General features: G+C 31.9%; 1 protein-coding gene across 1 annotated transcript in view; it reads left to right on the top strand.

Moving 5' to 3' along the window:
• Positions 1–17758, top strand: part of LOC111706398 (centrosomal protein of 164 kDa) — a gene marked incomplete in the record, with an annotated part of 28517 nt that overhangs the window by 2011 nt on the left and 8748 nt on the right. The window contains 14 exon segments of the mRNA XM_023479269.1: positions 2691–2731; positions 4172–4324; positions 4394–4749; positions 4814–4894; positions 5318–5399; positions 7677–7974; positions 11551–11697; positions 12889–13075; positions 13450–13507; positions 13693–13754; positions 14328–14462; positions 16249–16487; positions 17280–17422; positions 17543–17596. Of these exon segments, the coding sequence (XP_023335037.1) occupies positions 2691–2731; positions 4172–4324; positions 4394–4749; positions 4814–4894; positions 5318–5399; positions 7677–7974; positions 11551–11697; positions 12889–13075; positions 13450–13507; positions 13693–13754; positions 14328–14462; positions 16249–16487; positions 17280–17422; positions 17543–17596 (2036 nt within the window).

Consider the following 17758-nt stretch of genomic DNA (forward strand, 5'->3'; position numbering starts at 1 on the left):
TAAAGGGTTGAAGATAGAAGGAGAGGGGGGGTATTTATAAAGGGATAAAGGGTTGAAGGTAGAAGGAGAGGGGGGGTGGGTATTTATAAAGGGATAAAGGGTTGAAGGTAGAAAGAGAGGGGGGGTTGAAGGTAGATGCTAAGGTTAATTGAATAAAAGATTAACACAACCACAAAACTATGTTTCCGGTCTTTTCACAGATATTGAAATTAATCTGAATCATTTATTAAAGAAATCACGAAAACTAGAAATTTAATAACATCTGCCATTTAGCGTTATCTCTACAGATAGCGTTTAAAAACATGAGACCAACATAATATAAAAATTCTGTTGAATAAAGTGGTAAACATAAAAAATCAATTCTGTTCTGAATCAATAATGGCACTCTGTAGAGAGTAAATTATGCTGAGACAGTGATAACCAGAAAACTCTGACATTGGAAAACGACTGTTAGACTTCAGGTTTGGCTATATATAGTCCAGTGAGCATGGGACACATTAATTGTGCAATTCAAACAGACCCATTTTACTCAATATGTGATTAAAAAAGTGTCCAGTAAAGCTAATTGCTTTGTAACAACATCAATTACACACAATTATTGCTGTAGGGTTGTCTTTCTGTTTCAGAGTTTTCTGGTTATCACTGTAATGTTTGTAAAGCTGAACCGTTGACGTACTTTCTAGCGAATATCCATTTAAAGAGTTGCCTTTGATCCCGATTCACAACGATAATCGCTAAACCTTAACCTGATCAACTAAGATACATAAGCGTTAAATGGTACTGATGTTAATCATACAACACTCTATAAATGGAAGGTCATTTACGACATTGTATGAAAGGTTGTAATTAAAATTGCGCTGATATTTTTACAAAGAATTATTTTCCTATTCTGGTTCAGGTGTATGGCATTGATGTATAATTGAGTAAATAATGCGGGTAGAGAAGCAATAGTATACATAATATATTAATATATTGCAAACTGGGTTCGTTGAACGGAAAATATAATCCAGGGTGTTATAGAGTTAGATATATTATATAAATAGTATACATAATTTATAAATATATTGTAAACTGGGTTCGTTGAACGGAAAATATCATCCAGGGTGTTATATAGAGTTAGATATAATATATTAATAGTATACGTAATAAATTAATATATTGTAAACTGGGTTCGTTGAACGGTAAATATAATTCAGAGTGTTATATAGAGTTCAGATATATTATATAAATAGTATACATAATATATTAATAGATAGTAAACTGGGTTCGTTGGACGGAAAATACAATCCAGGGTGTTATATAGAGTTCAGATATATTGTATAAATAGTATACATAATAAATTAATATATTGTAAACTGGGTTCTTTGAACGGAAAATATAATTCAGGGTGTTATATAGAGTTCAGATATATTATATAAATAGTATACATAATATATTAGTATATTGCAAACTGGGTTCGTTGAACGGAAAATATAATCCAGGGTGTTATATATAGTTCAGATATATTATATAAAGAGTAAGAACTACCAGGAATAGCAAAGCCTGGGTTATGTGAAACCTTTGTAAAAGTTGGTTAAAGCTCACAGTTTTTTTGGCATGCGTTATTTCAAGTGACCCGCCATTTGCACATAAATTTTACTCAAAGGGGGTTGATTCATTTGGCGCAATGTCCCGCATTGCCGTATAACTGTACTGTACAGCTTGATCTAGCTGCTTAAAAGTTGGCCCGGCAATTGAAATTAACTGGATATTACAGTGTTTGAAGACTGGCCTGTCCACTGTCCAGTCAAAGGTTTAAAGGGCACCATTGTAAATCTAGCATTGCCCTCTTTCCATGATGCATTGATGGCCACTTGAAATACGCTTACAGTTATTTAAGCTTGACACGTGAGATTTGAATTATTAAAGGGAGAGACAGGCTAGACATTATAGTTGAGCTGAAAGTGCAGTATTGTAGAGAAAACTTTAGAATTCGTTTCATTCCGAATTTTTTTTTACGATATGCAAATTTTTTATAAGAGCGTAAAGTAGCTTATGATATTTCACAAGTTGTTTAAGTCAGCAGGAGAAACTTTTTTACAATTCTTAATTTTAAAAGCGTTGACAAAACATGTATGTATACAAACAAGTTGAGAAAACTAATGAACTAATAGCATTGAAAATACGTTGTTAAAATTCATTTTAAAAACTCGCAGGTTCATGCAAATTCTTTCAGCTAGGTTTACTGTTGCAAGGTTTTCTGTATTTTTATTGTGAAGACGACATTTTGAAGAAATCTGCGAATAAGATTATAGAAACAGCAAAGGAAATGATGATAATAAAATAATCAATTCTACGGTTCTACTATGGCTTTCATCAACAGCAATTCAGTCTATGAAATATTTTTTTTGCACGTATTGTCCGAGTTATTTAGTAATTGAAAAAAGTTTCTTCTTCTGACTGAAACATCTGGTGAAATATTACAAACGACTTTACGCTCTTATTTAAAATTGTACACCGTAAACATCTCTCATTGGTATCAAATGAATGCTAAAGTTTTTCTCTACAATATACTGCACTTTCATCTCCACTACCATGTCTAGCAGGTCTCTCCCTTTTAGAGCGACAATTTTCACGTTTCAAATAAAAATATGATGTTACGCTTTAGATATACCCTTAAAAATCTACTGATTCTTTTTGTTTTCTTCCAGAAAAAGACGTTCCACAGTCTACAAAAGAAAAGGATGAAACGGTACAAAAACTTATAATTTAGATAACTTTGATTGTATGTATATTCCCTTGTGGTTGTATTTACTTCTTTCTTTGAAATCAAGTTTGACATTTTTATTCCCCCGCTATGTAGTAATATAGTTTTAACTAGGGCCGAGTACGATCTGACTTTTTTTCAATCCGTTCGTTAATAGTTGGTTAAAACAGTTCAAGTTTTTTTTCAGCTAGTTAGTTTTTTAGCTAAAAGCGGAACGTTTGTTTAAGTTTGGTTAACGATTTTTTCCGCTATTTTTAAAGCTGTCGTTTTTTAACGATCTCAAGACTACTAACGGTGTTAACGGCAGATATTGTAGAAATCTTTATGATACCTGCAGCCGTTAACGAGCCGTTGACGATTATTGTATGTAAAAATAGCTGGGGAAAAATTAATTGCGCCCATACAATTCTTTAATTTAAGAAATAAGCGAGAGGGGGAGGGGGTCAGAAGATGTTCTGTGACCGAATTAGAAATTAACGGTTATTGCTGTTTGTTAACGGACTCTTTCGTTAATTTTCAAAAACCACAGTTTTATTAACGGATCTTTGCCCAGTCCTAGTTTTAACGAGTTTTTAAAAGAAAATTCCTTTTCATTTCTAAGAACTGTATCAAGTTCAATTGCATTTAAAGGGACTGTATATTCAAGTAACCCTCCAATAAACAAAGTAAAATCGATTATTTAAAAAAATTTTCACCTGGAAATTGTTTTTTTTTCTTTGATTGCGGTTCTCTTATAGATAAAAAAGAATTAGGGAATATTAATCATATCAAGAATCAAGTTATAAAAACGACAATATCTTCCTCATTCTTACATAGATAGAGTTTTCAAAAGTACTGTTGTACATCTTCCAGGGGGTCTCTTAAACTTTCGTCCCTTCTGTGCATCTCTCCCACCCCTAGGCTCTTCCCTCCATCTAGAAAAAAAATTCCACACTTATTATCCCCCTTTCTATTATTGAACTTGTTCCTAGAAGTTTCTTTAAATCATTTTAATTGGTTTAGTAAACATGTCGTAAACCAAAGTTTATTGGAAGGGGAGTATACAGTCCTCGTCGTATCTAGCAATACATCAATACAATGAAAATTATTTTGATTTCTAACAAGCATTTAAATTTTAAACAGCATGGATGGATATATATTACGTATAATCATGGAATCAACGTAAAGCTGTTCAATCCAGCAAAAAAAGCTCGTTAAAAATCAAAACTTGAAGTAAAAGTCGTCTTCATTGTATTGATATAAACGCCGACCATTGTATAATAATCTATAAAATACTTCATAGTTTGGGAAAACTATTTGCCCAACCCTGATAGATTTTTGCGCCAAAAAATGGAAGAGATATTGTAGAACTAAAGATCCCTTTTTTCAAATTTCAATCCTACTTCTCCCCTTTCCATTTATGAAAATTATGTAAAATTTTTTTAGGCAGTGCTAGAAGCACAAATTGATTATTCACAAGGAGGACGTGTTGTCTCATCAAAGAATGATTCAGAAGGAGGGCTAGGTCACCTCCATGAAGACTTTGATAATTTAAGTGGAGAGAAGGAAGGAGAAATGGAACTAAGACCGGCAAAACTTGTAAGTTTATATATTTAAATCTGTTAAGAAAAATTATGGACACTATTTAAAAATTAATATATTTTTTAGACGCCTTTGGGCCCAATTGGTGGCCTGAAGCCTGCCTTACCACCTTTGAAAAAGCTGTCTCCCCTTGGAATACCTGGAACTGGTCCACAAAGTAACGGAAATCCATTGCAGAAATCAGTATTAGGATCATTGGACAAATCGAAACAAAATGAAGTTCCTTTACCACAGAAAAACAAAATGTCGGCTCTTAAAAACAAGATGGTGGATCAAGGAGAGAAAATGGCGGGAAATTTTCCGAAGTCCAAAACTTTAAGCTTGAAAGCAAATACTGACTTCAGAAAAAAGCCAAGTGAATCGAGTGAGGAAAATTCTTCCGAATCAGACAACTTATTGAACCAAATAAAATCAAAATATAGGTTTGTATTTCTATATTTAAAGGATAACATTTTTTTTACATATAAACTTTTAAAATGATTGTAGTGAGCCTGAGGACAACTTGAGACAGGGTGTCAGAGGAATTCTAAAATCAAAACTTTCAGATTCAGAATCCCAAGAAAACAGGTGATCAACATTTTAAATAAAACTTTTTGGCTCAAATTATTTTTGAGAATCTCTCTGTGTTTTAAATAATCAAAGACAAATATTTTAGCATTTTTAATATTCAACATTTTTTTTGTTGAACTTTGACTTTTTGACAACTTTTTACAAGTTAATTCAAGTAATTTTCCACTAATAGAGTGACATGCTCAATTCACATGGTAATCTTTAAACCTTGAATTTTTGAGATATTCTTATTTTTCTAGCTTAAAATGGATTTTGTGTGGCTAAAAAAAGTGACTTGAAGATTTAACATTTTTCAAATTAGAAAAACAATGATGTCTTTTTCATTATTGCTCAGATAGAAATACGGTGTCTTGTTAATCTGTAAATGAATGATTACTTGAAGTACTCCTGCTAAAAATGATCACATTATTTTATCTGAAGGTGTAAACGGTCTGAGGCAGCTGTGAGGGATGATAAAAGAATCATGTTCAATCTTGATGCTAATATTGAGTTTGCTTCAGAGGTATTTAATCATTAGATGTATATAATCTTGATGCTAATATTGAGTTTGCTTCAGAGGTATTAGGTATTTAATCCTTAGATGTATAAACAAGCATTGCTTTTTAATATTCATTCAGGGTGTCCGCGAAATATGACAGATGAATGATCGTCTTTTATCTTTAAATTATTGGCGGCATTTATCTGTCAACCTAATTTTAAAAGTAAAATATTATAAGATAAATAAAAAATACCGAAATGTCGTCCTACTTTTGCTTTCAAAATTACCAAAGAAATGAAGACTGTCGCCAGAATTATATAGTTTTCTTGTCTAAAATTAAGATATGGACAAACCACAAACCTCTTCATATTTATGGTATTTTTGTAAGCAAAAATAGACAGACCACATTTTAGAAATTCCAGGAATAGTGATGCTTTGTGATTATTTTTAAGAAACAAAACTTTTAAATAAAGTTGAGATTTTAAAGGTCAAAGACGTTCTTCAAGCCGTCTCTCAATCTCAACTGTCATGTTTTTGGGGACACCCTGTATTTGAAATTAATGTAGTTTTGCAAGGTTTAGTAATTGCATGTAAAGGATTTAAAGTGTAAAGTTCAATGACATATATAAGGGGGAAAATGTGTCCTATAAACACATCATTGCAATTAAGGTTGTAAACTTCATGGAACTCAGAATTTTATTCGCCAAACTAAGTTTTTACACTATTATTTTCATTTTGATCTTCATTGAATTTCTTATTATTAACTTGGCTAGCTTATATTTTTTTCAGAGTTTAAGACGATTTTAAAAAACTTTAAAATGGGTTTGTTTGTTTTTTAGTTGAAAATTTGGACAATTTCAACCAAAACAAACTTTGAATTCTCGTGCACTTCTCTGTTTTGGAACTTGCAGCTTAAAAACGATCAATAAGAACACTACCCCCTATACTCATAGAGAATATAATATATATTAGAGGGGAATTTAGAGTCTCTCTCTGTGTGAATTTTTTCAGTCCCTTTCAGCCTGAAACGGAGTTCAAAGTGTACAAATCATGTAAATGTTCACAAATTATATGCAGTAGAGTATATTAATACAGTATGTTCGCTAAACTATTCATTTCAATTTCGAATTTTTTAAAGCTGTTAAATAAACTTTGTAATGAATTAGGTGAATAAAAACATCATTTGATTTATAGCTATAGCGGAAAATCATTGTTTGTAAAGTAAAAGGCATAGAGTCTATGTGAAATGATCATTGGTCAATCATTTGGTTTTCTTTTAATATTAATTTTAGATTTTCTATAAAATGATATTCAGGGCCCAAAAGGTTATATAACACAAAAATGTGAAGTACACCTGCAGTATAGAAACAGTACAACAAAATGGCTGCTTTACACTTTTTTCTAGTAAATTACGTTCTAATATATATTCTATTCTCTTTGCCTTTACTGTACTCTTTAAACTTGTAGAAACTGAACCATTACCACAGATTATAATTTGCTAGTTCTTATATATTTGCAGACCGATACTGCAGTAGACCTTTGAGATGTCAAATTACGAATTCTGCTAATTTATATAGTCAAAGTTTAAAATATCAAAAGATTACACCTTGCAAAGATAAAGAAAACTATTTAAGCAAAATCTAAAGTTGTGGTAAGTGAGCAGAAGGGGGAACTCATGTATTGTGGATATCGAGAGTAATGCCTTGATCTTGATCTCATGGTAATCGTACTCAGTCATGGTTGAAGGGAGCTTTGAACAGGGGAGGAATAACTGAAATTAAGAGATTAAGCATTGCTTCTTAAATTAAAGTGCCCACATTGGATATCGACTTTAAGCAATCGGGACTATAAAAATTCAACACAAAATTTCCAGGCTCAGCACCCTTAAAAAACGTACACCTTTCCGAAAAAAGAAAATAATTTATACACAGATACAATTCAAACTGCGGAATAGGAAGACGACTTTAGACCCAAGTTTGATTTTAGAATAGTCTAATGAAAATGGAATACAACAACTGTGTAGTGTACACAGACCCATTTCACTTAGGAACAGTTAATTTTCATCCTATATTGGTAAAATTATTAGCATTACAACAACATGAATATTCGTAAGATTGCTTAAATATCGCCGTGTAATATATCGTGTAATATATCGTGTAATATATCGTGTAATATATCGTGTAATATATCGTGTAATATATCGTGTAATATATCGTGTAATATATCGTGTAATATCGTCGTGTAATATATCGTGTAATATATCGTGTAATTCCACAGTTTTAAATTTTTCTTTTTTTGCAGACTGACGAATCTGATACTTCCTCCAATATAGTTTCTTCACACCAGAGACGGGAACAGTTTTGTAAAAGTAAACAACTTTCAAAACCATCTCTAGAGAAGGTAGGGATGGATATAAAACCATCTTTAGAGAAGGTAGAGACGGATAAGAAACCATCTCTAGAGACGGTAGGGACGGATATAAAACCTTCTCCTGATAAAACCATGAAGGTGAAGAATGAAGATAAGTTTCCCAAACCTTTAATCCGGAAGTTGAGTTCGTCTGTGAGTGATGAGGATACTCCTGTCACCGGATTCATGAGTAAGTACTTTAATCTTTTTCTAATTATTGATTTGTATAAAGTTGTAATCTCTAAACTTGTCTATCTCTTTGTTTGTTTGTCCGATCATAACTCAGGAACCCCTTGACCTATTTGCCTCAAAATTTGATTGGGAAATTGGAAATGTTCTTAGCCTAAGTTTGAGATTCAAGGTCGAGTGCGGGTAAACGGCGGGAGTAACCCTGAGAAACCAGGACAATTTTTATTTTCTTTATTTTAAAAGTGTTAATTCAAAATTGTCAAGGAAAACATTTTAGTATCTATGATACAGTGATAACCAGAAAAATCTGGAATAGAAAGTTGACTTTTAGACTCAAATCATGACTTTAAGTAGTCCAATGAACATGATGAACAGTAAATGTGCAATGTTAACAGACCCATTTCATTTTGTACGCGATTTAATAACTTACTAGTAAAAACCCCTTTGCTTTGTAACAACATCAAATGCACTTCAGTATTATAATTATGTCGTCTTCCTATTCTATAGTTTTCTGGTTATCACTGTAGTAAATCAGTGGTTGGAACTTGTGTTTAAGATGACCACCCTAAACCTAGTTTTTAGTGAATCAAAGGTTGAAACCTTTGGTTTAAGATGACCACTCTTAACCTGGTTTTTAAATCAGAGGTTGGAACTTTTGTTTAAGATGGCCACCCTAAACCTAGTTTTTAGTAAATCAAAGGTTGGAACTTTTGTTTAAGATGGCCACCCTAAACCTAGTTTTTAGTAAATCAAAGGTTGGAACTTTTGTTTAAGATGACCACCCTAAACCTGGTTTTCAGTAAACAATTACCAGAGCATGGACACTTTTAGTTTGAAACAATAAAGCGTAATACCTAAGATGTCTTTCATATTCGCATATTTTCCAAAATTTAATTTTATTTTTAATTTGACATTTTACATAAATGGGGTTTCTGCATGCAGAAAACTAAAAAGAATTTTTACGATTTCGAAGTTGTTCTAATTATTGATCAACCTTTTTGAGTTTTTAACCCCCTGTTTTGTGGCTTATCAGCTTGTGTTTAGTGAGTTTAGTTTAGTCCATGTTTGTGATCTTTAAAATAAAAAGATGATGATTGAAAAAAAATGGGAGAATGACAAAAAACTAAATTTAGTTTTTTCATTTCTTTTACCCTTTTTTCACTTTTTAAATCTCCTCCTTTTTAAATAAATTTTATTTGCTATTTTTTTTGGTTTTCAAAATTTTATCCATATTTCTTCCTTACATTTCTTTTTTGAATAATTTTTCTCATCTTTGATTTTTTTAATCTTTATCAATATTAATCATAATAATCAGAATAAAAAGTGAAACTTTTATTTTATTGGTTTGTCAAATTCACAACGGCACCCTGTAAACCGTTGACTGATCAAAATTAAATGAGCTAAAAATCAATTAATTTTAGTGCAGAGACCATTGTAAATCAGACAACTTTAAAGGGGGGTTCACATGAAATTCATCTACCGTTTACTGTGAATTAAATACATTTTTGAAATGTATTGCGCATTTATAGGTCATATGATAAAAAAATTTTGAGGGAAGTATTACAAATTTAACTTATGTTTTAAAACAAAAAATATCAACATTTTGTTATCCAGAAAAGCGTTGTATATACAACGCAACTGAGCTTGAGCCTGCTAATGGTATGTACAAAGTACACAGTACACGGTACAGGTCGAGTTATGCCTGCTTTGTCACTGTATCCTGTACAGACTGGGCCGAACCAGCTGGTCACTGTATCCTGTACAGACTGGGCCAGACCGGCTGGTCACTGTACTCTGTACAGACTGGGCCGGACCAGCTAATCACTGTTCTCTGTACAGACGAGCAGAAACCAGCTGGTCACTGTACTCTGTACAGACTGGGCTGAACCAGCTTGTCACTGTATCCTGTACAGACATACCATGCCAGCCTGTCACTGTACAGATGGGCCGTGTCAGGTCATTGTATCCCATACAAACAGGCTGTGTCAGCTGGTCACTGTACATTGTACAGACGGGCCAGGCCAGCTGGTCACTATATTCGTAGAAAAGGGTCGTGTCAGCTGGTCACGTACACTGTACAGGCCGGGCCAGACCAGCTGGTAATTGTTACATTGTACGGTTCGGGTCAGGCCAGCCGGTCACTGTAAACCATGTACAAGTCTGGCCAAACCAGCTGGTCCCTGTACACTGTTAGAAATAACCTTTATACCTTTAAATAAAAAAGCACAACCCATTGCTAATTCTACCCTAAACTGCAAAAAGTGTATCTTTGTAAACAATTAAATATATTCCAAACAACACTTTATTATTTTCCTACAATTTTTTTAATTAAAAAGCATAAAATCTACTTGACAATATAAAAATTTTTGCACATTAAAATGCTAAAATTAGTTCAAAAGTTTTACCGGCAAAATAAACTTTTTTTTTATAATTTTCTTATTTAAGATTTAATTTGTGCAGATAGTTCATGATTTAGTCCCAGGACTTTGACCTTTTCTCATGAATCTATAAATTTGAAATCAATTCTACTCTAGAGGGTTTTAGACGGAAATGCACAAAAATTAGAGGGTTTAAATTCTTTCACAGACATACAACAGGGGTTTAAAATTAGTTAGTTCGAGAGGTGAAGAGAGGGGGGCTTACAAAGTCGTTAAATGATTATATTATCTTGATTTATTAAAAGTTCAATTTCAATAAAACTAGTTTTTTCTAAACCTGGTATAATTTTTTTTATATTTTGTAAATCAAAGATTAACCTGCTAAATAAAAATTACACACGTAAAATTAAACTCCTTAAAAAATTGCATGATAAATTAAGGTCCATAAGCAATACATGTATTTAAAAGCATAAAATAGTGAAAATGATTTCTCTTATATTACTCAGATACTATTCTGAACTAAGCATCATGTTACTTATGGAACTTCGTTATGATTTAAAGATTTATGTGATCAAATTCTTTAGAAAGAAATACAAGTTGGTTACATTAATCTTACCAAAATTCTAAACATGAAAACTAAAAGAAGTAAATAAAGAATTCGTATTATCGCTTAAAACTATTGCATCTAAATTAAAACTTGCCGGTAAATACAGGGTGTCCCAATAAACATGGGAACTTAGTGACGATCTCGATATCGTCTTCTTAAATATTCTTTGATTTAGTATAATGATACCTAATAATTAGAAAGCTGTTATCCGTAAGATTTTCGTCTTTGTTTCCAATCTGTTTGTTTATGTTTTGACTGCATATAGTTGAACATAGTAAAACAAGAAAATTGCAGCATGCAAACAGAGTAAACTTGTCCGTCATCACTGTTCATCTTGCGGAGACATTACTTAGACACATCTTTACAGCCATAACCGTTTTCTTAAAATAAACTCTAGCAGACATAATAATATTATGGCATTTGAAATTAGGTATTACAATGCTAATTCATAACAAAGACGATATCGAATTCGTCACTGGATTCCCATGTTTATTGGGACACCCTGTATAAAGATTTTTACAAAAAAATTGTTAAAATCTTTGCTTTTAATAATCTAAACTTAATTAAAAAAATAATTGTATCTGTAATTTAGATAAAAGTGGGTTGGATGTCTGCAATTTAATTCCATCTGGTGATATTGATCATGATCGATCACAGGAAATTGATCCTGATCAATCTGAAGATGAGTTTTCTGATCAATACAAATATTCAAAAGACAGAGACAATTCAGAAGAATCAGGTATAATATATACAGAGAGGTCACAGCAAGCTAGACAGAAGGTGTTAAAGGTCAAATTTATTCGACGTTACCGCGGTACGATTTTGTGACCTCGTAGATTCTCTAATTTTGATTTTAAGCACAAGTTTTGGAACAGCAATTTTATCCGATTTTATACAGGGTGTCTCAAGAAACATGACAGTTGGTAAATAGTTTAAAATGTCTTTTTCCATGGTTTGTTAAGTTGTTATAATACCAAAGACAATAATACAAATATTATATACAGTTTGTTTTTAATCTTTGTGAAGAAACAATCTCAAGGAATAATAATTGTCTTAAAACATTTTTTTTAAAATTGAATTTTTCCAAATTATCTTTTTACCATCTCATAATCTGAGTTCGTTTCCCTTATGTCCATTTGACAGCCCAAATTTTTATTTTTAATAATCTTTTTTGTTTGTTTATCTTCTTGTGATTTTTTTACATTTTTAAATTTTTTTTTTTATCGATTTTGATGGTTATTAAATCGTTAGAACTGACGAGGGTCAACCCAGACCGAAACATATTTTCAATAAATGTGGAACTAACATCTACTGTTTTACTCTACAGAGGTTTGGTCCATCACCATCACCGAATTTTAAATATAGGAGTCATGTTACCGTAAAATTAATTTCAAAGTAAACTATATTTGAGCAAAAGATTTTTTAAACGAATTAAACTGCATAGAGCCTTTACTATCTAATATAGATGTATTGAAGAAGAAATCAAAAATATTTATTAACTGTTATTTTTCGTGGGACACCCTGAATCAGAAATTCAAAAATTTTCTGTTCTTCTCATAGCTCTTAAAAAACAGGAGTTTATAGGATTAAAGACATGTAGACTCATATTTCTTAATATATTTATTTGCAAGCTAGAAAGCTAAGTAGTAAGTTTTGTGGGAAAGTATGAATGTAGGTAGGAAGCTAGGTAGGTAGGAAGGTAGGAAGGTAGGAAGTTAGGAAGGTAGGAAGGTAGGAAGGTAGGAAGGTAGAAAGGTAGAAAGGTAGAAAGGTAGGAAGGTAGGAAGGTAGGAAGGTAGGAAGGTAGGAAGGTAGGAAGGTAGATTGGCAAGTATGTATTTGTGTATGGTAAAGTTTGATGTTAAAATCCTAAAGCAAGGCTTTTCCCGTATGGAATACATTTCGATATATTGAACAAATGTTGGTTTAGAAAGCGACGATTTGGGAGAAAAATTACGAAGCTTTTTAAATACTGATGATCGCTTGGAGCCGAGCAAAAATGAAAGAGGAATGGGAAGGGGCTATGGTGGATTAATGAAGAAACAAGAAGCTTTGAAAACTCCAGAATTGGAAATTACTCAAAAATCTCAAATGTATGAAGACAATGACAGTGAAAGGTAAAAGTTCAAAAGATAAAATAGTCGTCAAACAACTTTTAAATGGATTTTACACCTTCCATCAAGTGAATATCTCCTTTGCAATTGAAAACAGTACCCTTGGACTGAAAAACAATGATGAAGATAGCGTTGTATTTTTTTTTATCTGGTAAGGTGTTGAATTCTGACAATTTCTTTGTTGTTTCTGCTGCATAAACTTGTACTTCTCCGCAAGTTACTTTTACTGAGAAGCCAGAATTTGCCAATTTTTGGATATAGAAAGAAACATTTCATTCATCCTTCAGCAGACAAAGGTTTAAAGGGTAGTGGGTACTGCTCAGGGTCCCTTGAAATTATGTCTAGCTCTAACTAATAATTTCCTGTATTTTGATCAGTTTTGAGAATGAGCAGATCGTGGAAAAGGAGGATAAAGATGATAGTATTGATATTCAGGAAAATAAACTTATAGTGTCAAAACTTAAAATATTAATAAAAGGGTTAAAAGTGGAAATTTTTCTGCCTGTAAATATGGCAAGGGGGGGGTGCAGGTTTTTCATAGAGCCCTGTTGCTAACCTTCTTTCCCCCCCCCTTCCTTTTGATCTTTGTATCTTGATTAAATAATAAGATTATTCTCCAGACTTGCATGCTACAGCGGACAAAATCAAACAAGAAATCTCTTCTTAGAAACTTGGTTCAAAGGTTTATCTTTTAAGACAGTGCTCCACAAAATAATGTGGAAAAGTAATTATACTAAACCAAAAATATTTTGTTTCAATATACTTTCAAAAACATGATTCAACAAATCATTTCTCATGTTTTTTCAGTTTAAGCATAGGGAAAAATTAACCAACAAAAAAATTTTATAGAAAAGGTCCATTTAAATCTTTCTTATGCGCAACATTTTCTACAACTTTATTCTGCAGACTTAAACTCCTGTGTAGAAGTTCTAAAGCTTAAATTTTTTTTTCTTATTTCCGTTATAGTATAGGAATACAAATTCCAAAAATCCAAAACTCAGGATTTTATTCCCTGTGAGATTTAAGGAATTTATTCCCCAAGAATTATTTCCAGGTTCCAAGGACTTTTCCCCGTGATTTTCTTTAGATTGAACTTTTTAAAATCATTAGAAAGTTATTTTTCTCATTTCTGTGAGGTCTTTATATTCTAAAACAGTTCTTAAAGATAAAAATCTAATCTGTAAAAAGTTTGTTAAGACGCTTGCATAGTCGTGATCCTAAAACTTTTAAACTTGGAATAAACATTTCTTTTCAGAAGGAGTTTAGATGAAGGGAAAAAAGAAAAAGAAATTGACGATGGAGAAAAAGGAAAAGTCGAAGAAGAGTTTAGTGAAACTAATATTGCTCTACAAGGAATCAAGTTGGCTTCATCCACGCTGTCTGTACTCAAGTAAATATCCTTGTACTGTACTCAAGTAAATATCCTTGTACTGTACTCAAGTAAATATCCTTGTACTGTACTCAAGTAAATATCCTTGTACTGTACTCATGTAAATATCCTTGTACTGTACTCAAGTAAATATCCTTATACTGTACTCATGTAAATATCCTTGTACTGTACTCAAGTAAATATCCTTGTACTGTACTCATGTAAAGATCCTTGTACTGTACTCAAGTAAATATCCTTATACTGTACTCAAGTAAACATCCTTGTTCTATACTCAAGTAAATATCCTTGTACTGTACTCAAGTAAATATCCTTGTACTGTACTCAAGTAAATATCCTTGTACTGTACTCAAGTAAACATCCTTGTTCTATACTTAAGTAAATATCCTTGTACGGTACTCAAGTAAATATCCTTGTATGGTACTCAAGTAAATATCCTTGTACGGTACTCAAGTAAATATCCTTGTACTGTACTTAAGTAAATATCCTTGTACTGTACTTAAGTAAATATCCTTGTACTGTACTCAAGTAAATATCCTTGTACTGTACTCAAGTAAATATCCTTGTACTGTATTCAAGTAAATATCCTTGTAATGTAATCAAATAAATATCCTTGTATTTTACTCAATTAGATATCCTTGTACTGTACTTAAGTTGATATCTTTGTACTGTATTTAACTAAATATCCTTGTACTGTACTCAAGTAGATATCCTTGATCTATACTCAAATAGACATCCTTGTTCTGTAATCAATTAGATTTCCCTGTACTGTACTCAAGTAAATATTCTTGCCCTGTACTCAAGTAGACATCCTTGTTCTGAAATCAATTAGATTTCCCTGTACTGTACTCAAGTAAATATTCTTGCCCTGTACTCAAGTAGACATCCTTGTTCTGTAATCAATTAGATTTCCCTGTACTGTACACAAGTAAATATTCTTGCCCTGTACTCAAGTAGATATCCTTGAACTGTACTCAAGTAAATATTCTTGCCTTGCACTCACGTAGATATCCTCGTACTGTACTCAACTAAATATCCTTGTACTGTATTTAAGTAAATATCTTTGTACTCTACTCAAGTAAATATTCTTGTACTGTACTAATGTACATATCCTTGTACTGTAATCAATTAGATATCCCAGTATTGTACTACAGTAAATATTCTTGTACTGTATTTGTAAAGTACTCTGTACTTAAGTAGATATGCATGCACTGTACTCAAGTGAGTATCCCTGTACTTTACTCAAGTGACAATCCTATCAAGGAATTATATTTGTACTGTAAACACTATACAGTGTACTTAAGTGACTATCCCTGTACTTTATTCAAGTGACTATCCTATCAAGGAAATATAATTGTACTGTATACACTATACAGTGTACTTAAGTGACTTTCCCTATACTTTATTCAAGTGACTATCCTATCAAGGAAATATATTTGAACTGTATACAGTGTACTAAAGTGACTATCCCTTTACTTTATTCAAGTGACTATTCTATCGAGGAAATATATTTGTACTGTATACAGTGTACTAAAGTGCCCCTGTACTGTACTTAAGAAATATTGCCAGACTTTATCTGTTGTCCAAGAAGAAAACGACAATATCTTCTTTATTGTAACTCGTTAACAAATTTAGCAAAATTTTTTTTTTTATCATTTAAAGCTGCCACCCTGCTGCCATTTAACAAATTCATAAACAGTTTATTCATCTTGTGTGAATTATTGTAAATTGTATTTAGTTTTAAATTCAAATTTTTTCTCTGCTGTCCAAATAATAATTTGTTATTTAGAGCAAAAAAAGAGGAATTACTACACCGAGAAGAATCAGAGAAAAGCAGAAACCGGTTTAATATTTCCGGATCCGGAAATATTTCGGATAAGGTTATTCAGCCTTCCGATTCGGAGCGGAAATCCTGTAATCTTGACGAAGAAAAAGTGAAGGAGATAATGAAAAATGAAATTAATTTGTTAAAAGAGGAATTGAAAGAAGATGAGAGTAAGAATAGAGAAGAACTTAACAGAGGAATAGGTGAAAAAAATAAAAGAAAAAAGTGTTTTAAATTTAAAAGTAACAACTTCTCAAATGTACACTTTTTCAAGAGGAAACCAACATAACTTACAATTTTTTTAGGGGTACCTTCAAAAATTTAAAATTTTTCATTGCATTTTCCCAGGAGACAACTTCCCAAAAGGGTGTTTTCCCAAATGGAAACTTTCCAAATGTTCGATTTTCCAAATTGCAACTTCTCATACCTACAATTTTTAAAGAGGCCACTTCTTAAATTAACATTTTCTCAAAAAGCAAATTTCCAAATGAATAATTTCCTAAGTGATAATAAAAAAAGTCCTATTGACGCAGATCTTGGCCTTTTTGTATTTCCTAGTTAAAATTAAAATTAAACTTAAGAAAACATCAAACTGGAAAATAAGCATTTTGGGATTTGTACTTTTGAGTTTGTCCCATTTCAAAAGTTACCTTTGGAATAATGCTAAATGGGAAAGTTACCCTTGGGATAATGCTAAATGGAAAAGTTACCCTTGGGATAATGCTAAATGGGAAAGTTACCGTTGGGATAATGCAAAATAGGAAAGTGTCTAACTCAAATTGGCGCTTTTTAAAAGAATAGATTGTTTAATGCTTAAAATACAATTAATTGAAGATAACATAGATGAGGGTATACGTGCTCCTTAAATAAGATTAAATTCAGACTTAACTTAAGTGATTCCATTATACAAAAACAAAACAATATTAAGAAATATAATCTTTATACTTTAAGTAAAAGGGTTTAATTATCTTAAATAATACACGTCTTATTCTTAGAATCCAAATTCCTGCTGCTTGAAACCCGAATATCCGAAATAAAACCTAAACCTGGAGAAACCAGTGTTCCAGGATACCCGGAGCAAAGTTGGCGGGATGCTCTGGACCTGGAGATTAAATCTCTCAGATCAAATATCAATCAGGAAAACCTGAATCATTTTCTTCTTATAGAACATTTAATATTAAAAAACCTTCTTTTGAAGTTTGAAGTTCTGTAAAAGACTTAACTCTCTAAATTTCGCTGAAGAAATTCGGGAATTCAGGATTTGGAAACGGCTCTCACATCCTTTAAGGAAGGAGTCAAGAAAGATTTAGAGGTTTTCTATTTATTTTTAGTAATTTTTTTTTATGATTAATTATATTGATAATTTGAGTAAATCAAGAGTTTTGTTAACATGCAAACTTTGTTTATAATAACAAAGTTTCATGCTTCATTGATTAGGCCTTTACACATGGGGGGGGGGCTCCAAAACCCTCCA

Source organism: Eurytemora carolleeae, unplaced genomic scaffold, assembly GCF_000591075.1.
Source record: "Eurytemora carolleeae unplaced genomic scaffold, Eaff_2.0 scaffold230, whole genome shotgun sequence".
Classification (NCBI taxonomy): Eukaryota; Metazoa; Arthropoda; class Copepoda; order Calanoida; family Temoridae; genus Eurytemora; species Eurytemora carolleeae.